The following is a 22,029-nucleotide window of genomic DNA, read 5'->3' as shown; positions in this document are numbered from 1 at the left end:
GAGACCAGGGCAAATCCATGCCTCCTGATAAGTCTGGCCCAAGGAGAGACGTAGATGTTAAACACTGTCTGGGATAGGGGTGGCGACATGGGCACTGGTGTCTGAGTGAACCCAGAGCAGCCTCGCACCAGGCATCTGTCTGCCCCTTGCTTCATGGTCACTGATGACTACGGGTGGATCTTGAAGGGGACACACAATGTTCACCAGGATGATTCACGACTCCATACACTAGTGCTGTTGGTTCGATATAATAGTTTAGAGGCACGCCTTGTGCGCTCACAGATGGCACAGGGTCCAGAGTCATCAGACTATTTTAAGCCAATCAATACGCTCAGTGAAGGAAAAGGTCCAAGGGACAAAGGGGTTCCCAATGCAATTACACTATTAAACTTCAAAGGTTGTCGTCTGAAACATCAACAGTGCAAATTGTACTTGTAACGCTTGCACTACTCTAATAAACAAAGTGATGGCGCAAACTACACCCTGGAACGCCTCACATCTGAGGGGCTGGTGGTTGAAGGGCTGCAGGGGGGGGATGTTAGTTCCTCCCCACCCTCTTCCGTGACAGACTAATCACAAAGATAGAAAACGACACTCTGAACGTACTGATGAGTTTGAAGTATCTCCCGTCTCATCGCCACATGGAACAGGCAGGCAGATTGGTTTATTAGCAAAGTTTTATTGCATAAAATAAGACATTCTTGGCAAACAGCTCCCTGCGACAGTGTCCTTTGTCTAGTTGTCAATCTCCCCCTCACACTAGAACAGGACAACAACTGACCTCACAAAACACATCACAGAATGAGATGCAATACTCTTCACAGGGTCTTCATTAGCTAATCTGCTTTGTTTTTTAATGCATGTGAAAGTTAGTTTTGGGGAATTTAATTCTCACCGGAATAGCAGGCAAACTCCGGCCGACTTCGACCATATGGTTTGCTTTGCCCTGGCCTTGACCCATTCTGGTCCGAGGTGGAATCTGAGCTCACACAGACCTTAGGTCGCCAGGTTCCACACGATCCCTTACATCTTCTCCTGGGTGTATTTGAAGGTTTGGATGGCTCAAGAGCGGACAAACATTTTCTGGGTACGGCGGTCGCTGTGGCTATATGAGATATTGCAGCGGCCTGGGCCCAGCCCAACCCCACTACCCTGCGAAAGTGCAACAGGGAGTGGATGGGTGCGTGGCCCAGGAGGAACATGGTTGTCCCGCGAGGTTTCATAGGGTTTGGGGCAAATGGCTGAACCTACTCTTTTAAATTGCCAGCTTTGGCTGTCCCACGTAACAGGATGCTGCTTTCCAGCTGGGGTGGCTTGCATAAATACTCCTACCCTAACAGTGTTTTTTTTTTACTGTCTGTTGGAGATGGAATTGGCTTTACTGTGTAAGATATATGCTGTCTTTTTTTTTTTTCTTCTCAAAATGATAATAAAACTGATTATCATAAAAAAAAAAAAAAGGAATTCTCACCAGAATAAACCATCTCAAAACATTATGAATTGTGTAACGGTCTCGGCTGTTGAAACTGCAGAATGATATGGTTGGTGCCACCTTTGTAAGTTGTTAGAATCTGGACAGCCACGAATCCTCTTTTGATCTCTCAGCCTGGATGGGTTGTACAGAATATTTACACAGCCGGTCTGAAGATACTGACAGGGAGTAGATGTTCCTGCTTTTTTGATGGAAGGAGTTTATATTTTTTGTCCTCAAGTGGTTATTGATTCCCATTTCTTCTCCTAGTTTCTTTTTCCCATGTGCTCAGGTCTTTCAATATTTTTTTGTTGAATCCCAGAAGTTATGTCTATCAGGATAGTTTATGATCCACACTTGGTAACACGTCCTCAACACTGCACACATTTCATGAGAGTCGGACAGGTTTAATTCGCAGTGAAGCAGCCTCTGTGAAGTTCGTTGCTTGGTGAAGGGACGTTAGTGACGTTGAAGAAGCTACATTCTGTTTGGAGACGCTGCGAACGTTAGAGTGTGTCCTTTAACTCAAAGCTCTTCTGACTTCAGAGGAAAGGGAGGATTTCAGTCCGGAAGGATTGTTTGATGTCAGAAGAGGTCTAACTTTAGCTGTAGATTCTTAGATGATGTAAAAGATCAGATTTCTTTTTTAAATGAAGGTTTTTTGGCAGTGCTTTGAGAAGGCTTCCATCTTGTGTTACTTGATGCTGCTGAGCACCACCTTTTGTTTACAGCAGTTTCCATATCCTGTACGGCGTCATGGCCGTCGCCTGTGTGTTCTTTGATGGCGTACAAGGCTTGCCTTAAGATCAAAGCTCTTGCTACACACAGTGCAGTGATAAAGCTTCTGTCCTGTGTGTGTGACTTGATGGCGTACAAGGGTCCCCTTCTGAGAAAATCTCTTGGAACACACAGTGCAGTGATAAGGCCTCTCTCCTGTGTGTACGCTTTGATGGCTTACAAGGGCTGCCTTGAGAGTAAAGCCCTTGGAACACACAGTGCAGTGATAAGGCCTCTCTCCTGTGTGTACGCTTTGATGCTGTACAAGGCTCGCCTTCCGAGAAAACCTTTTGGAACACACAGTGCAGTGATAAAGCCTCTGCTCTGTGTGTACGATTTGATGCTGTACAAGGGTCTCCTTCCGAGAAAACCTCTTGGAACACACAGTGCAGTGATAAGGCTTCTCTCCTATGTGAGTTCTTTGATGCAGTACAAGGTTTGCCTTATGAGAAAAGCGCTTGGAACACACAGTGCAGTGATATGGCTTCTCTCCTGTGTGTACGCTTTGATGCCGTACAAGGGTCTCCTTCTGAGAAAACCTCTTGGAACACACAGTGCAGAGATAAGGCTTCTCTCCTGTGTGTATGCTTTGATGCCGTACAAGGTCTGCGTTGAGAGTAAAGCCCTTGGAACACACAGTGCAGAGATAAGGCCTCTCTCCTGTGTGTACGCTTTGATGCTGTACAAGGCTCGCCTTCCAAGAAAACCTTTTGGAGCACACAGTGCAGTGATAAGGCCTCTCTCCTGTGTGAGTTCTGTTTTAGAAGATTTCCCTTCTGAGTAAAGCTTTTCTCACAGATATTGCAGTGAAAGGGCCGCTCTCCTCTGAGAGTTTTTTCATGTGTTGCCTTATCAGCAAACCTCATTTCATGCTCAGTGTAGGGATACCGATCTGTGTGTGTTTGTTCATGCAGTAAAAGATGCGTCTTTCCAGTAAATGTCTTCTTACACTCAGCACAGGCATAAGCTCTTAGGCCAGTGCCTATTCTTTTCTGCCTTGCAAGTAGTGTTTTATTGTTACAATTCTCCGTCCTGTGCATTCCTTGGTGTTTTCCTTCATTCATTTTAAAAGCAAAGTTCTTCCGTCCTCCAGAAGCTTTACGTTTCTCTTTCCCGTTCATACTTTCTGTCGTCGGCTGCTGTGCTGCAGAATGAAATCAACACTGAGAATTATACATGGGAAATATTTCTTGAAAGAAATGCACGGTTATAATACGAGAAAGGTGGACAGTAATATCTAGGAAGGAAGGAAAATGGTACTACCTGTAAACAATCATTTGCTGCTTGTAGTTCTACAGTTCACATGTGGTGATCTCTCATGGGTTGGATTCTGACTAATAAAAAAAAAATAATTTAAGATTGAGTTTTGATCTGGAGAACGACTCGTAATCCCATAGCAGAAAGGCATAATGCATCAGCGCGCAGACTCCAATTAAAATCATTGTGCTGTTTTCTCCATCGGAGTACAACTGCTTATATGTGTAAAATTAAAAAAATAAACTGCTTAATCTGAGCAACCTATAAACTTTACAACCATACAGCAAGTGGGTGATGCATGTGAGCCTGCAACATGACAAGCTGACAGTATTTGCAAGTGAGTAACATTTTCCATTTGCAGCAAGCCGTGGCACATCACAGGTTGTGCAATAACTTAAAAGAATCGGTAAGGTCCAGAATGCCGCAGCCAGGCTCATTCTAGAGAATCCACGCCACAAACATATGACCCAACACCTACGAAGAGTCCACTTGCTCCCCGTCGAGAAGAGGATCACCTTCAAACTCCTCACCCACACCTACAAATCCCTCAACAACATCAGACCCACATACCTCAACAACCGAATATGTTTCCACGTACCCAAGAGGAACCTCTCCTCCACGGACCTTGCGGGTGAGTAGCGCACTCTATAAACCGCTGATTGATTGATTGAAATGAAAGAATACCTAATTGAGTTACTAATATGCTTAGAACAATTAAACACTTCTGGGTATCTTCCTTGCATTGATGTCACCAGAGAAATATTTTATGAAAGGATGCACAGAACCACATGTTTCTGCTTTACAAATATTTACTAGAGCTATGTTGGGTAGAAAAGCCATGGATGCATCTTTATCACACGTGGACTCAGCCTGTGGTATTTCTATGTGGTGTCTCCGCTAGGCCTGGGCGGTAAATTCAGTTCCACTTGCGGCAGTTGTCGAATTGTCAAAACTTCCGCGATCCGCAACTTCGCAGAATTTTTTGCTTGTTCACTCTTTCAAAATGTGTGTTTGCAAGATATTTCCCCCCGAGCACGCAAACAGTGTTCGCGAACAGGAAAAAAGCATTGTGTACGGGAAGTAGAAGCAATTCTGTGTTTTCGCAGAATTCTGCGTGCTCACGGAGATTTTTTTCGCTGAGCTTTGCGTAATATGACTACGCAAATTTCGCCCACCCCATGTCTCCGCACGAGTAGAAAACCATATGCCAAATTGTGCCGGTGCAAAAACCAGTCTTATTTTTCATACCTTTTCAATTCTGATAATGTAGAGCATGAGTGCATGTTTAACACTGGATGCATATTCAACTTTGTCTTTGTAAACTTGCAGGAACTGTTCATCTACTTATGGGGCGTGCCGTTTGCTAACTGTTTGAGGAAGTGACTGCTACTAGGTGGACTACTATCCCCATTAAGGCTTGCAGTCATGTAGTGGCTTAAAAGGTGGACTTGTTACTCATAAGACAACATTAAAATCTTAACTGGATGTCAGGGGTGCTCTGGTGGGATAACCATTCTCAACTCTCCCATGAACATTTTCACAAGAGTTTTTTTAAAAGTATTCAAACGTTAGTGTAGGCTAGGCCAGCTTCTTTATGTATGTATCTATATGTTATTTCTATACTGCAAACTTAGACTAAAGCTAGAGCCAAGGATGAGCATAAATTATTTTTAAAGAAGGGAGTCCTCAACTCTTTCCTACACGGGAGCAATGTCGGGCGGTCCTGATGGATACAGGGATGTTGTTCCAGATCATGAGTTCATAGATGGAAAAGGCCTGCTAACTTGTTGTTTTGTTACAGTTCTAAGTCTGCAGTCTGATGGAGTTCTCCAACCTGACATTTGTTGCCCTTGAATATAAGAGCTGAACTTAAGGACAACGAGAATGATGAGCAAGTGATAAGAAAGAGGTAAAAGCTACAAAAGAGGAAATTCAAAAGGGAAAAGCAAGACTACTGTCCTGGAAGAGTCTTAAACTTTGTAAGATGATACGAATAAGTAAGGAGAGCGGTCAAAATTACATTGACACAAAGACGAGGAATCAAGCTCAGAAGGTGACTCAGACGACTCTGCTAGCAACTACCTAGAAAAAAAAACTACTTGCCCCTTTTTTCACTGAGTACGGGTTACTGAGACAAGGACGGACAATGGAATATTATAAAAAAGGAAAAACAAAAGCAAGAGGCACAAACAGAGGAAGAGAAAGACAGGAAAGAGCAAATGGAAGACAAAAAGATAACTCACCCCTTAGGAAGAGAAAGGTGATAGAGCAAGGCGAGATATGAATTAAATCTCCATTATTAACTCATCACAACATTAACTGACAATGGATGAATTAAATATCCAGAACCTTGGCTTATATTTCTGCCCCAGGAGGGATTTAGATTACAGTTCATGTAGAATCGACATATTTCCATTTCTAAGATTTCAACATAAAATCAGACCCAAGCCAATGAACATGAGAATAGAGGAGCCCAATTCAGAAAACATGACTTGTGTTCAAGAGACGCTGATACTTCATGACATCGGCTGGTCTGGATGATGGAAATATATGTTATATATGTGCAACGAAAGAGCGGGAAGCGTTGCCCGGAAAGAGGGCACAGATAGATCGGGGAAGCCTAACTCGCTTCAAAAAGCAAGCTGCATATAACTCCAACTTGCCTCATGATAATCTGGATGTCTTTAGTGACTTGGTCGCCAAAGACTTGTTCAAATAAATTGTTCACCAGTCAACGCAAGAAGGGAAGAATCAGATCCAACTTGAGTCATGGACAAAGGGAGGCCATTAACACATTACGTAATGACAACATAAGTACCAATGTCATCCGATAAGGGGCAAGAATGTGGTTTTAATGATTGTTTGCAATTATGAACTAAAGGCTTTTCAATAATTATTAAATTCGGATTGTTGTGAAAAGAGAATGGCAACATTTTCATTTGTGTAAAACACTACCCTCTACTGTACCATGCTTTTACCTTCTAACAAATGTATGCAAGAACAAGGGGGGCGTTTAGCGCCCTCCAACAATCGCTTACTGGAAAACACAGCAATAAACTAAAACCATTTATTGCTGATTCTTGTGGAGAGCCTCCCATCATATTGTATAGATGGAGAGAATTTCCCACCACAAAAGATATACACAGGAGACAATAATATTTGACAATTACCTAGGATGTGATCTTGCTAATTATGCATACAACACACGCAAGGTCTACGAGCCTATGAACACGCTTTTTGCAATAGACCAATATCTCCATATGACTATACATGGATGCTTAGGACCATGACTTTTGCCTAAATAACAATATTTTCATATTTAACTATAGGTATTACAGATAAATCTCAGGAACAGCAACGGGCACCTTCTCTCCCAACTATGCAAATGTAGTTGTGGTATGGTGGAAGGAACAGGTGTGTCGTGTAGTTCCCACTAATCCGAAGGACCTGCGCGTTTGTTGGACAAAATAAACTTTGGATGAGGTGCCTAGACTGCTGCTAGAGCGGAGGGACGCAACTCCTCCCACCTACAGCTTCACTTCCGGGGCACGGCTCACATATACCAATGTGCATCCGGCCGCGCAGCGGACGAGAGCAGCGGGCGCGACGATGGCGCGCCAAAGTTAAGCCTGTCTGCGCCCGTCCGCGACCGGGCTCGGCCCAGTGCCCTACCCCCTGCTCAATCCTCCGCGGTCCCTATAGTCTATGACGGACGCTAGCTGTGGGAATTACGTCCAGCGGTTGCGGATTGTTGCAGGCACACTTTGTAGGTAATCTCGTCCACCAAGTGCCCCCATTGTTCCTTTAAAGCTAAGAGAGAGCTAGCATGTAAGGCAGGGGTAAGTAGTTTCCACGGAGCCCTACTGAATTGCAGATCACTCCCTAAACATGGTTTGCAAATTTGGGATCTTCTTTTAGAGGAGAAGTTGGACATACTCTTCCTGACAGAAACGTGGTTGGGGGCGGACTCAGACCCTGAGGTCATTGAGGCATTACCGCCGGGTTATAGCATGGCCAGGGTGGATAGACCCTCAGGAAGAGGTGGGGGGATTGCAGTGATCACTAAAGCGCCTCTTGTGTGCTCTTTTGAATCTCTAGGGATAGAGAATTGTGAGGCCGGCAGGTTTGGACTACAAATTGGCCCTCAGGGTCATATATCGGGTATCCTTCTTTACAGACCACCGGGGAGTTTAGGCAATTTTAGCCAAAGTCTGCAAGAATGTGTAGCACATATGGCGCTTTGGCGTAGTAAGTTTATGCTACTGGGAGATATGAATATTCACTTTGAGGATGCACGACTGAAAGAAGCTGTAGAGATTAAACTGGAATTACAGGATAACTATTTAGAGCTGCTAAATCACACCCCCACCCATACGCATGGCCATTTATTGGATCCAGTGTTTGCCAGCTGGGATGGTATAATGATGAGAGCCCCAAGTCCGCTCCCTTGGACTGACCACTTTCTGATTCCTTTTGATATCTGTATCACTGAGGCTGAAGATATCCTGAGGGGGGGTGATAACAGCTATCCCCACCGAAAGTGGAAGAACTTCTCCCAGTCTATATTTAATGAGAAGCTACGCATTGGGGGATGCCGGGAGGAGCGGATAGTGAAAGCTCCAATTTAAATCTGGAAGCCCGTATCCTTGAAACCCTGAATGCAGTAGCGCCATTGTATACAGCTAAGCAAGGGAAGAGAGCTAGAAAATCTGCCCCATGGTATACGTCAGACCTGCAGTCACTCAGGTCGGAGTGTAAGAAGCTGGAAAGAAGCTGGCGGAGGGACTTTGACACTCTTAAAAAGAATGAGTATAGATTTGCCCAGAGGGGCTATCAAAGAAAGGTGAGAGAAGCAAAGGCCCTTCATTACAAAACTAGAATCAGTGAGAGCTTTTTAAAATTTATAAAGGAGATCTCAGCGGTTTCCAGCTCCAATGCGCCTGAGTCGGACTCTATCATGGAATGTAACAGAGTGGCAGAATTCTTTGCTAGTAAGGTGCGTAAAATGTATAGCTCCTTCTCCAGCTGTCCTGCAAGTGGGGAGGCCTTTGTAGAAATGAGGGAGGCTGACTCTGACAGAAGGCTGGAGTGCTTCACAGTACCTACATCTAAGGAGCTTGTAAGAACATGCCTTAGGGTGAAGTCAGGATCTCCTCATGATCCAGCCCCCCCTAGAGTGGTGGGAGAGAGCTTAGAGGTTTTAGAACCATACATTCGCCATGTCCTTAACTTCATTTAGCACCCAGATCCTTCCGCTGAGCTGGAAGAAGGTGTAGCATTGTAGTAAAGCAAAGGGAGACGATGGTGATATCCAAGAGTTTATTACCGAAACCAGGAAAACAGTCACCCATGCCCTGGTCACGAGCCGACTGGACTACGGAAACACCCTCTACGCAGGTACCACCGCCAAACTCCAGAAGAAACTACAACGAATCCAAAACGCCTCAGCCAGGCTCATACTAGACATCCCACGCAATGAACACATCTCTGGCCACCTTAAAGACCTCCACTGGCTACCCGTCAATAAGAGGATTACTTTCCGACTGCTTACCCACGCACACAAATCACTCTACGACATCGGACCAGATTGCCTCAACTCTCGACTGTCCTTCTACACCCCCTCCCGCCAACTTCGCTCTTCCAGCCAAGCACTCGCCACTGTCCCTCGCATCAACAAAACCACCATGGGAGGCAGATCCTTCTCATACCTGGCTGCCAAAACATGGAACTCACTCCCCGCTTACCTTCGCCTCACCCAGAATCACCTAGCGTTCAGAAAACAACTTAAAACGTGGATATTTGACAAATAATCCCCCTCCCTAAGGATATCTAACCCCCCTCCCCTCCCCAAGCGCCTTGAAACCCTCCGGGTATGTAGTGCGCTATATAAATTTTATGACTTGACTTGACTTGACTATGTACAGTATCATAAGATAGTCACTGCACACGACACCAGCCACTGGTCGCCAGTCCGATCGCGGCGCCTCAGGTCACCGTTCTAACCACGGCGCTCACCCTGGAACCTTCGCAGCAGTGACATTCTAAGTGATGTCACTACGGAGTGTTCCAGGGTGCGTGAAGGGCAGAGGTCAAGGTGGAAGATACCACAGAAGGCTATCGTTCTACCGATAAGGAAAAAGGCCAACATAAGCCTTGCTGTTTTAGACAATCTGAGACAGATTTCCTTGCTGCCATATACCGCGAAGGTAGCTGAAAAAATAGTGAACTCACAATTGATGGCGTTTGTTGAGGAGGCCAAACTCCTTCATCCTTCCCAGTCGGGGTTTCGGGCAGGATATTCGACCGAAACTGCCTTACTGCGTGCCACAGAGACGCTACGGCAGGGCGCTGACGCAGGTCACACCATGGCACTGGTCATGCTTGACCTAAGTGCAGCGTTCGACACTGTAGCACATATCACCTTGCTACAGTGTCTGAACAGGGGAGGTGTGACGGGTCAGGCGCTCAGCTGGTTAAAATCCTTCCTGACTGGCAGAAGTTTCCAGGTCCAGAGAGGCCCGTTTCAATCTGTGGAAATGGCACTGGAACAGGGGGTGCCGCAGGGCTCGGCCTTGAACCCTACCTTATTTAACTTATACATGGCCCCCTTAGCAGCTGTGGTTCAATCGTTTGGTGTAGAGATAGTATCCTACGCCGACGATACATACTCAACTGCTGCTCACCCTCTCCCAGGCACCGTCAGGTGGAGCCAACAACTTTAGAGCATGTATGCAGGCCTTAGCAGTGTGGATGGATAACCACTGCCTAAAGCTGAACGGCTCAAAGACGGAGGTGCTGGTGGTCGGTGGTGATCAACTCAAATGGACGTGCGACTGGTGGCCAAGCTGTCTGGGTACAGTGCCTACCCAGTGTACGGAAGCGAAAAACCTTGGGATTTGGGTAGATCCCACACTTTCCTATGAGGCACATATTGGGTGGTTGGTGGGGAAGTGTTTTGGGGTGCTTAAGATCCTGAATAAAACCTTGGACCTGCTCCCCTTGGAGGCTAGACGCACGATGACCCAGGCCCTGGTTACATCCCGGCTTGATTACGGGAATGTCCTCCTCTTAGGAGTTTCCAGCAAAAGTATAGGTCGGCTTCAGGTATTACAAAACGCAGTGGCACGTCTAGTGCTTAGACTACCTAAGAGAGTGACATCCAGAGTCGCATTGGCGACCCTCCACTGGCTTCCAGTAAAGGAAAGGATACTGTTTAAGGCCCTCCTGACATGTCACCCTATCCTATGGCAGAAGGCTCCCCCATACCTTACTGATTTGATCACTAGGTATGAGCCGAGGAGAGCGCTGCGGTCTTGCGGAATGGGTATGTTGGTGACCCACCGTTTTAAGAGGGCTAAAATGGGAGGTCGCTCTTTTAGAGTGATGGCCGCCACAAGCTGGAATAAACTCCCGCTCAGTCTTCGCCTCCAACAATCGGAAACTAAGTTTCGGTGTATGTTAAAAACTCACCTGTTCCAAAGGTGAGTTCGATGCTGGTCTCTGATGTGGGTCAGTCAAAGTGCCTGGCTAGTATTGCTCTGGCAGCGCGGGGACACGCCGAGATGGCGCAGCCATAGCACTTTACAAATATCTTTATTATTATTATTATTATTATTAGACTGGCTCCGGGCACCTCCGCAGGATGAGTTGGCCTAGAGACCAGCTAGCTCACAGTGCCACCGTAAGCCTCCCTAACCTTACCAGGAAGCCAATGGTTTCTGGCAACCTGTGAACGTGACAACCCTGACCACTCAGGGATCGTGGAAACAGAACAGAACCTTTTGCTCAGTCACTCAAACTTACTTGCTCTCAGAGAAATATACAGAAAATACACAGTAGGGCGTTTTCAATTTATTTATTGAGCCAACGTTATTCTTGTATAGAATACATAAGCTGCAATAATCAGAAGATTGAAGCAGTTGAAAGTGATTAAAAACATGTAAATAGTGGATATAGTACTACCATGGTGCTAAAACAGTGTATATATGCAGGCATATAAACAAGGCAGTAATCAGGCGTACGCCTACTATGCACTCCCTACTCTGCGTGCATCTAGAGTGTGTGAGGGTGGGAAGCCAAGAATCCCCACTAAGGGACGATCCCACCCCATTACCTGACAGGGAAGAATGCAGGCCCCGTATTGGTTACAAACTGAACTCCCCCTCACAGAGATGCCAGCCCGCTGCATAGTGAAGTCTCAGCCCGCACGGACCCTCGGTGTCAGCTGTAGCGCCTCCTCTACTAATCTATTGGGATGCTCATTATTTATAATAGAAAGCATCTTTGTGATGTACGTATAGATTAGTCTATGTTCTAGATATGTAGATAGCCCTGTCACCCCGTGGATGAAGATACGACATTTGTACATAGTGCGTCAAGAGGCCTTGTACTTAGTGTTCGAGGCATCGTGATAATGTTGTGCGAAGCTAGATGTGTAAACAAAGTAATTTCAGAGAAACTAATCCAACATTGTCGTGCATGCAAATATGTGCAAAAGGTCACAGCAGAAATGTTACTGTAAAAAATAGGATAATATATGAAATCAATCAATCAATCAGTGACATTTATAAAGCGCGCTACATACCCGTAGGGTCTCAAGGCGCTGGGGGGGGGGGGGGGGGGGGGGGGGGGGGGGGGGGGGGGGGAAGGGTGCCGCTACTGCTCGAACAGCCAGGTCTTCAGCTTCTTCCTGAAGGAGAGGTGGTCTTGGGTCAGGCGCAGGTCGGGAGGGAGGGAGCTCCAGGTCTTGGCGGCTAGGTAGGAGAAGGACCTTCCTCCTGTAGTCGCTCTTCGGATGCGGGGGACGGCGGCGAGGGCGTGGTTGGCTGATCGGAGGTGGCGTTTGGGAGCGTAGAAGTTGACTCGGCTGTTGAGGTAGCTCGGGCCTTGGTCGTGTAGGGCTTTGTGTGCGTGGGTGAGGAGGCGGAAGGTGACTCTCTTGCTGACGGGGAGCCAGTGGAGGTCTCTCAGATGTCCGGAGATGTGGCTGGTTCGTGGGATGTCGAGGATGAGTCTGGCTGATGCGTTTTGGATCCGCTGGAGTCTCTTCTGGAGCTTGGCGGTGGTGCCGGCGTAGAGGGCGTTGCCGTAGTCCAGTCGGCTGGTGACGAGGGCCTGGGTGACGGTCTTCCTGGTCTCTGTGGGGATCCACCAGAAGATCTTCCGTAGCATGCGTAGGATGTTGAAGCACGCCGAGGAGACGTTGTTGACTTGCCTGGTCATGGAGAGGGAGGAGTCCAGGATGAAGCCCAGGTTTCGTGCATGGTCTGTTGGTTTGGGTGCGGTGCCCAGGGCGGGAGGCCACCAGGAGTCGTCCCAGGCGGAGGGTGAGGAGCCCAGGATGAGGACCTCCGTCTTGTCCGAGTTCAGTTTCAGGCGGCTGGTCGTCATCCACTCGGCTACCTCTTTCATCCCTTCGTGCAGGTTGGCTCTGGCGGCGGCGGGGTCGTTGGTCAGGGAGAGGATCAGCTGGGTGTCGTCGGCGTAGGAGATTATGCTGAGGTTGTGTTTGCGTACGATGGCCGCGAGGGGGCTCATGTAGACGTTGAAGAGGGTGGGGCTCAGAGATGATCCTTGGGGGACGCCGCAGATGACTTCGGAGGCCTCTGACTTGTATGGTGGTAGGCGGACTCTCTGTGTTCTTCCGTCGAGGAAGGAGATGATCCATTCCAGCGCCTTGTCCTGGATTCCGACGTTGCTGAGGCGCCGTACTAGGGTGCGGTGGCAGACCGTGTCGAATGCCGCAGAGAGGTCTAGGAGGATGAGGGCCGCTGTTTCTCCATTGTCCATCAGGGCACGGATGTCATCGGTGGCGGCGATGAGGGCGGTCTCGGTGCTGTGATTGGCTCGGAAGCCGGACTGTGAGGGGTCGAGGGAACCGTTCGTCTCGAGGAAGGCGGCCATCTGCTTGTTGACGGTCTTCTCGATGACTTTGGCTGGAAACGGGAGAAGCGAGATGGGGCGGTAATTCTTGAGGTCGGTGGGGTCCGCTGTTGGTTTCTTGAGTAGAGCGCTGAGTTTGGCGTGCTTCCAGCTCTCCGGGAAGGTGGCGGTGTCGAAGGATGTGTTGATGATGTCTCGCAGGTGGGGTGCGATGACCGCGTCGGCCTTGTTGAAGACGTGGTGAGGGCAGGGGTCGGTCGGTGATCCGGAGTGGATGGAGTTCATCGTGCGGATGGTGTCTTCGGTGCTGATCGGGGTCCAGGCGTGGAGGGTGGTGGTGGGGGGTGGTTGTTCGGTCATGGTGTGCGTTGGTTGGTTGTCGAAGCTGCTGTGTATGTCTGTGATCTTGTTGTGGAAGTATGAAGCGAGGGAGTTGCAGAGGTCTTGCGATGGGGTGATGTCGTTGTTTCCTGCGCTGGGGTTGGAAAGCTCTTTCACGATGTTGAAGAGTTCCTTGCAGTTGTGTGCGTTGTTGTCCAACCGGTCCTTGAATGCTGTTTTCTTGGCGGCGCGGATCAGCTGGTGGTGCTTCCGGGTGGCAAGCTTGAGGGAGGTCCTGTTGTCCGTTGTCGGTTCCCTTTTCCAGACTTTCTCGAGGGCTCGGCAGTTCTTCTTGGAGCTCTTGAGTTCGTCGGTGAACCATGGGGCCTTCTTGCTGCCGGGTCTGCTGGGCGGGGTCCTCAGTGGGGCGAGTTCGTCCGCGCAGTTGCTGATCCACTTCGTGAGGTTGTCGGCGGCCTGGCTGGGGTTCGCTGAGCTGGCAGGAGGGTGCTGGCTCAGGGAGGTGGCGAGCTGGTCTGCTGTGATCTTGTTCCAGCCTCTGCGGGCGGCCTGTTGCTGGTGATGGTGGGTCGTCGTTACGAAATGAGCCACTTTGCTATATGGGCCTAGACCGGGCACATAACGGGTGGTCTGGACATCACAAAATGAAAACATGACAAACCATATGCTGATTTGGATCGGGGATATAGATGACCTTTCCCTGCTGTGGGACGGAAGTAGGGAAATGTCTAAAAGATTAATCCAGAGACAGAAACTGATCTCAACCTAAAATTCACTCAGGGGATCAGAATTAAATCTATAAATGAGAACCCACAACATGAATAAACTACTTTCAAATCAGAGACACCAAAGGAGGGACCTGATAGTACAGTAAGGTTCATGACTACAAACAATACGAGGTACACAGCAGCAAGACAAATTCTAAACATTGGAAAATATTAAAAGCTGATCAGGTGATTGGACACGATATTACCTCACATCCCTCCATTACGTATCGTAAAGCCCTATCCTTAAAGGACAAACAAGCCCATAGCTATATAGATAGTCCAATGAAAGAAAGGGGCCATCTAACCTAAAAGGTTTCAGAAAATGAGGGAAATGTATGGCTTGCAAATCTGGTGTCAAAATAAAGGAGGTTATTCTGCATAACAGGAAGAAAAAGCAATCAATTCATAACCTGTAGCACAGATTTCTGGGTATATATACGTGAAAGAATGTACACACAGAAAACAATATGTGGCCAACTGGATGTTCCCCATTGGCAAGTGATGGAGCACATGAGAGGCATCAAACACGCGACTTAAATTCACCAGCGTCTGGAGATTTTGTAAAATGCCACAATAGCATTGTAGACTCGCTCATTTTCCTTGGCCTTATATCAGAGGAGGTGATCAAGATTAGAAATTGAAAAGAATCGATTTAAGATATTATACAGAGCTTGGTACCGAGGAAGCCAAGGGCCTGAATAAAGATCAGGAATTACACGGGCACATAGGATGCTTACTGATGTCGAATCTGCACACTTCCCCACTACTGACACTCTCTGGAACACATGTTAAAAAAAGCCATCATTTCCTTGCAAGATTAAAAATATAGAATTTCTTTACATTTCTCAGTGCTCTACTTAGGGTAAGGGGGGTATACCTCATAATCATACTAGATTGATAATGCTCACCAAGAAGGCGCAAGAAGTTGGACTTAAAATCAGTGATACCACTGCGATCCCCTGCGGCTACAAAATCACCCGTAAATACAGCGTCGACCGACCAGGAGAAGGCAAAGCCATCATCCTCAAGAACACCCACCAACTGACCATTTACTCGAATGACTCAACGACGGGGCTACTGTTAGAGAAGTGTGTCAGCGCCGGGGGAAAATCACTGTCCCTGCCACTGGGAAAGTCCAAAACTGCAACGCCCACGCAGCGCCCGGTCTCTCCCTGCCGTCGGCGCTCCTTCAACACCAGCACGACAGCAGAGGAGGGGAGATCGGGGGGCACGGAGAGACTTCATCTCCCAAGTGCCCTTGCGCTGTGCAGCTGACGCCGGGGGATGACGCGCCAGGAGGCGCCTTAAAATCATCACTGACCTCCGCGTCGCGAGAGCGCGCGGGAGCTGCGCCGGGCAAAGCCCGGGCAAAGGGCGGGCCCTAATCTACAAGACCCCCAGCAGCCACCCGACCTTCAACAAAGCCATCGTAGACCTCATCGCACCCCAAGTTCTAGCATCCACAGATTACATCCTATTCGGAGACCTCCACTTCCATTTGGACAACCCCAGTGACCAAAACACTGACTACCTACTGCAGAGCCTCGCCAACATCGGACTCAAGCAGCTAGTCACCACATCAACCCATACAGCCAGACACACGCTAGACCTCATCTTCTCCGTCAGTGGGAACATTACCTACAGCCACACCACCGAACTCCTCTGGACCAACCCGCACTGTGTGCACATAGCCATTCCCACCGTTCACCACCACCCTCACCACCCTCTCCACCCCATCTGTTGTAGCTGAAACAAGGCCACCGAAGAACTTCTCGTCAACTTTCTCAGCATGACCGCACCACCAGCAGACGCCAACACCGCAGCACACAACCGTCATCAATGGATCTCCAACTGAGCCGACACACCAGCACCCCTAAATAAGACACCAGGCAAGCAAAACTTCAAGAAAGCCAGCTGGTTCACTTCAGCCCTCCACAAGTCCAAACGTAACAGCAGACAACTTGAGAAGAGATAGAGGCACAACAAAACCCCAGAAACCCAAGCACACCACCTTCTCCTTAAAACCACAAAGAAAACGGCCATCAAAGACAGAATCAACGCCTACGCACACGACAGCACAGAAGTCTTCGCCATCGTCAAGGAGTTTGCCAAGCCCAACAGCGAGACCACAGACTTCCCACCCTCCCTAAGACCTCTGCAACAAACTCAGCACATTCTTCACCACACGTTCAGACATAACTACGACAGCTTTGACACCCAAGACCCTGCTACAATGCCTGCCACCATCGCACACAACAAAGCCTTACCCCCAACATATCATGCTCAACTGGACTCCACTCACCACAGATGACACACTCAAGACCATGAAGAGCATCCATTCCAGAGCCCCACCGGTTCCTTGCCCGTATTACATCTTCTATTGAGCAGCGGCAGCACCATCAACTGCGCCATCAAAACTGCCACCTTCCCTGCCGCCTGAAAATACGCCAAGATCAACCCCCCTGCTGAGGAAGCCGTTTGCCGACCCGACAGACCTAAAGTACCTCAGACCTGTCTCCCTCGTCCCATCCCTTGCCAAGGTCATCAAAGAGGCCCTCAACGCCCAACTCTCCAAGTTCATCGAAGCGAACCATGTCCTGAACAACTCCCAATCCGGCTTTTAAAGCAATTATAGCACCGAGCTTGGACTCCTCGCCGCCATCGACGACATCCACTCCCTCCTTGACTGGGGAGGAATTGCCACTATCATCCTACTGGACCTCTAGGCCACCTTCGACAACATCACCACCGCACCTAGTCACAAGCTTCCAGTACACTAGTATCCACGACAAATGCAGCCACAAGCTACAATGCACAGAAACCAGTAGGGACTCAAAAAGGCAATAACTTATTCACCAGACGTGACACTGACTGAGTTCAAGGCCGGGGTCTACGCGACCCACTGCGCACCAGATACCTGACAGTGAAAGGGGACACAGCACGCAGCTTCTCGAAGAAGCGGAGACGGTGACAGGCGGACTCCCAGGGACCAAAAGTCTTGGCTGAAGGGGTCCGCAGTGTGCACCCACAATGATTCGGGCACTCTCGGACAGGCGGGCTCTTACCGGCAGCATCACGTGGCTGCGGCCGCCCGGGCTGGTGGTGGCAATGACTCTCGTCTTGCAGCTCCGTGGTGGGCTCACAGCGGCAGCAGCTCTCTCAATCCTCGACAATGGTGAGCAAGATGCGGGCACACAGCGACGGCAGCTCTCTCGTATCTGAGGTGGCCCACAGGACAAATCACGATGATGCAAAGTTGGCAAAGGTGAGGGCACTCAGCGGCAGCAGCTCTCTTAGCTGCGGCGGCCCACAGGACAGATCCCAATGATGCAAAGCTGGCAAAAGTGCGGGCACTCAGCGGCAGCAGCTCTCTCTTAGCTGCGGCGGCACACAGGACGAATCACGGTGATACAAAGTTGGCAAAGGTGCGGGAACTCAGCGGCAGCAGCTCTCTCTTAGCTACGGAGGCCCACAGGACGAATCACGGTGATACAAAGTTGGCAAAGGTGCGGGCACTCAGCGGCAGCAGCTCTCTCATAGCTACGGCGGCCCACAGGATGAAGGATGGTATCGACCAGGCTGACACAACAGTGGGCACTCAGCGGGTACAGCCCTCTGTTAGCGGCCCACACATATTCAGCGAAGGTTCCAAAGGTTCATATTCAGGCAGACTCTCAGCGGCGACAGCTCTCTCTTAGCTGCAGCGGCCCACGCAGATTTAGAAAAGGTTCCGGAGGTTCAAATTCAGGCGGGCTCTCAGCAACGGCATCGCTCTCTTAGCTGCGGAGACCCACACGGATTCAGAGAAGGTTCCGGAGGTTCAAATTTAGGCGGGCTCTCAGCAGCGGCAACTCTCTCTTAGCTGCAGCAGCCCACACAGATTCAGCGAAGGTTCCCAGTCCGCGTTCCTCACATTAGAACTAGAGACTCCGGATTGCTCGACTGTGGTGTGAGAGGGAAGGGCGAAAGAAGAAGCAATTAGGCCGAATTCGTGGATCAATGGTGCCAGGCTTTTATTTACAATGAACAGTTTCTTTTCTGATTTCTTCTGGATATCCTGAAGATTGGTGCAATGACAACTCCTAGGGTTCTTCCTTTCAAGGTCCTTGGGATGTTTTCAGGAACGCTTCTCTCTCAACTGATGGCTTTGATGTGGTCACGCACCCCGGCAGCCTCAGGAAAAGAAAACAAAGAGAAGTGGCGTAAGATGCCTGGTTTTAGCAGACTTGGAAATTTGTTTTGTCTTGGTTGTAATAGGGATTCCCGATTGGAGGACTCATGTCCGGTTCCTCCAATTGGAACTCCAACCTATGAACTCTACGTGAAGCATGGCGTGGGTCCTATCACGTACAATGAAGTATGGGTCCGATATACTAGGAAAGACGGTGTCCTAAAAGGGCCCCAATATAGTAGTTTTGACACAGAAATTTCATATAATCTAGAGGTTAGACTTTTTAAGAAGAAAGCCCGACCGGCGATGTTTGACTCTTTCCGCCTATGGCGAAAGGAAGCCAAACAGAAAGAAATTAAATTAGCGAAGAGGAATAAAAGAGAAAAGGGTATCTCGATAATGCAAGCTGCTACACAGTTTAAAGATAACGAAGAAGAGCAGGTGAGTGAACAATTGCACAGGCAACGTAAAATGGCGATTGATAAATGCTACCCAGTTTTGCCGCTTCTTCAGCAAGATGCAGCAAAAGAACTTGAAAAAGATCCTTTAATGTCACACTTATTGAGTTCGCACCCCCTTATGCGCAAAGTGCTACAGCTCCTCCGCAACCTTTAGTTGTGCAACCCCCAATTGTTGTGCCTCAAGTTCTTCCACAGTCGCCAGCTCCTCTCCAGTTGGCCCCTACTCCTCTGGTTCAGCCTTCTCAAGGGCCACTGACTTGGCTACCTGCTCCGCTACTTGCTCCACCTTTAACTCCTGCAACTTTTCCACCTGTTCTTGCTACCTCCCCTACTACTGCTCCTACGTTGACCTTTTCTCAGTCTGCTCTATCTCCCGTCTTGTCGACTTCTCCTTCTGTTCGACAGAGAATGACAAACACTGTTACTAGTCTTTTCACTCCTTTCTTTGGGTCGCATAGTGCGACCCCTGAATCGGAGGGTAAACAGTTGCGTAGCCAACTGCCTGATTCGCGAGAAAAATGAAATATTGGACCGCCTGGCGCGTAAATGGGCCACTCGTCCTTTAAGATATGATGTGGAATCTGTTACGGATGTCTTCCATCAATGGGAAGCACAAAAGCAGAGATATGTTTTCGATAAGGTGTGTACTTTCCTTCGTGAGGAATGGGAAGATGATGATGTGGGACAGGCTCCTTGCGAGTTGTTCAATATACAGTCTGAGTTTGCAAAGGGAACTATCGTGGGTTCCGATGTTGAGAAAGCAGTTGCAACGTTGTCGTCGTTTAGGAGTGAGCCCCCTTCTCAGTCGTTATTTGAGCCTGATCCATCGGTTATAAAGAAGACGCACAAATATTCGATGAGAGAAGTTCCTCCGGTATGGAGAGACGCGGTACCTGCTGGTGCGGGTAATAATCCGCCAGCTGTGCCGGCTCATTTTCAGCGTGTTTGGGTACATGTTCCATGGAAAAGAGCCGAAGTATTGGCTCTTAAACAGACCTTACCTGACCCTCGTAAAAATCCTGCAGGGTACTATAAGGAATTATCTCAGACTGCAGACTCATGTATTATGAATCTAGCTGATATAGACATGTTGTTTGGAAATGTTGTTCCGCAGCCTTTGTGGGGTTTGATTCGCCATACTGACCACGCGCAAGAATTAGGTGACACATGGACTAATATTAGCGCTGCGAATGACAGACAAATTGGGGGTGCTAAACCTGAGCCTTTAGTAGCAGAACTTCCTGGTAGAATTTTTAATTATATGAAGACTTTGATGCCTGCTATGCGAGTGAATTGGGACAAATTGTCTGCGTGTAAGCAGAAGAAAGATGAAACCGTGTCTGCTTTCTTCAGTAGATTTGAAGAGACGTTTATCGACCACAGTGGTCAAGATATGAGTACAGAAGGTGGTCAACGGTTGTTCGTCGACAAGTTTGTGCACAATTTGCTTCCCGAGCTGTGTAAGAAATTGAAAGATTCAGAGAGTTCTTGGGCAGTTTCCCCCTCAGCACAGATATTGGCTACTGCACAGTACTACGAAAATAGGGATAAAGATGAGAAGGATAGAGTAGACAAGAAAACGAAAGAATTGAAGACGAAGGTTCTTTTACAGCAAGCGTATCCGCCTCGTGGTGGTCAGCGTGACTATCAGCAACCTTAGCAGTTTCAGAGGAACTCGCAAAGGTTTGAGTATCCTCAACAACGTGCTCTGGTAGGCCCCAATCAATGTTCATATTGTAAGGAAGAGGGTCATTTCAAGTATAGTTGCCCTATTTTGTTACAGGGTATGAATGGTGCTTCTGGTGCAAGAGGTTGAGGTGTTCAACAAGCTCCCAGAGGTAGAGGACGTGGAAATTTCCCCCAGAACGCGCGTCCCTTTCCGCCTCAAAATTCAATGAATAGTTTTGATCAGCTGAATAACGTGTCCGGTAGGACGAGTCAATACTATGCTGATGACTACTATGCAGAGGTTGAGAACATGGAAGGTGATGATTGCTAGGACAGCCTTAGACAAAGAGAGGGAGTTGTTTCAGTTCCATTAGATCAGAGTGGACCTTATGTTGAGGTAATTACATCAGGTGTGTCAGAGCCTTTTCTGTTGGATACTGGTGCTACAAAGAGTTCTATTATGCACTCTAAACTCCCTGGCGCACCTTTGTCTGGCGAGACAAATGTTTCAATAGGTTTTTCTGGCACCCCGGTTCGAAACCCGATCTCTAGTCCTATGTCCCTTTCTGTTGGACCTTGTGAATTCGAAGCACCCCTTATTCTGACGACAGGTTGTGGTGAGAATTTGATCTGTTGAAGAGATTGTATGCGACATTGTATTGTTCTCCTTCGGGAGTACAACTTACACTGGGTAAGAAAGTGGTCTCCCCGATGTGTTTGTCGAAGGATAAACTTCCGACAGAATTGTCTTTACTTCCGGATATTCTTTGGGCTACTGGTCCTAATGATGTGGGTCTTTTGGAAATACCGCCATATGTAGTGACATTGAAAGCCAATGTTAAAATGCCACGCATTCCCCAATACAAGATCTCTAGTGAAGGTGAAAAACCGTTGCTAGCGATCATTTATGATCTGATTGAAAAAGATGTAATTGAAGAAACTAGAGGTAATGTTTGCAATAGTCCTGTTCTACCTGTTTTGAAGCGCACTGACCCCTCTCAGCCACCTGTTTACAGGTTTGTGATTGATCTTAGAGAGGTGAATAAAATCGTTGTGCCACAATTTCCAGTTGTTCCTGATATCACTGCCCTATTGACTATGATTCCAGCTTCCGTAACTTGGTTCTCGGTGATTGACTTGAAGAATGCTTTCTTCAGCATCCCGATTGGTGAAGAGAGCAGGGATATTTTCGGCTTCTGTTTAGGAGGTCGAAGCTTCCGGTTCAAACGCGCT

At 48.2% G+C, this 22,029-nt stretch overlaps 1 protein-coding gene across 1 annotated transcript in view; it reads right to left on the bottom strand.

Moving 5' to 3' along the window:
- Positions 1–667: 667 nt before the first annotated feature.
- The window catches only part of LOC147736787 (uncharacterized), a 43,488-nt gene continuing 22,126 nt past the window's right edge, over positions 668–22,029 (bottom strand). Inside the window, exons 3-4 of the mRNA XM_086953486.1 lie at positions 3,008–3,392; positions 668–2,844 (exon numbers count right to left, since the gene is read on the bottom strand). Coding sequence (XP_086809612.1) covers positions 2,226–2,844; positions 3,008–3,392 — 1,004 coding nt within the window. The 3' untranslated portion in view covers positions 668–2,225. The remainder of the gene's footprint in view (positions 2,845–3,007; positions 3,393–22,029) is intronic.

Source organism: Lissotriton vulgaris, chromosome 1_2, assembly GCF_964263255.1.
Source record: "Lissotriton vulgaris chromosome 1_2, aLisVul1.2, whole genome shotgun sequence".
Lineage (NCBI taxonomy): Eukaryota > Metazoa > Chordata > Amphibia > Caudata > Salamandridae > Lissotriton > Lissotriton vulgaris.
The sequence above is the reverse complement of the archived record's forward strand: the minus strand, read 5'-3'. Positions and strand labels throughout refer to the sequence as shown.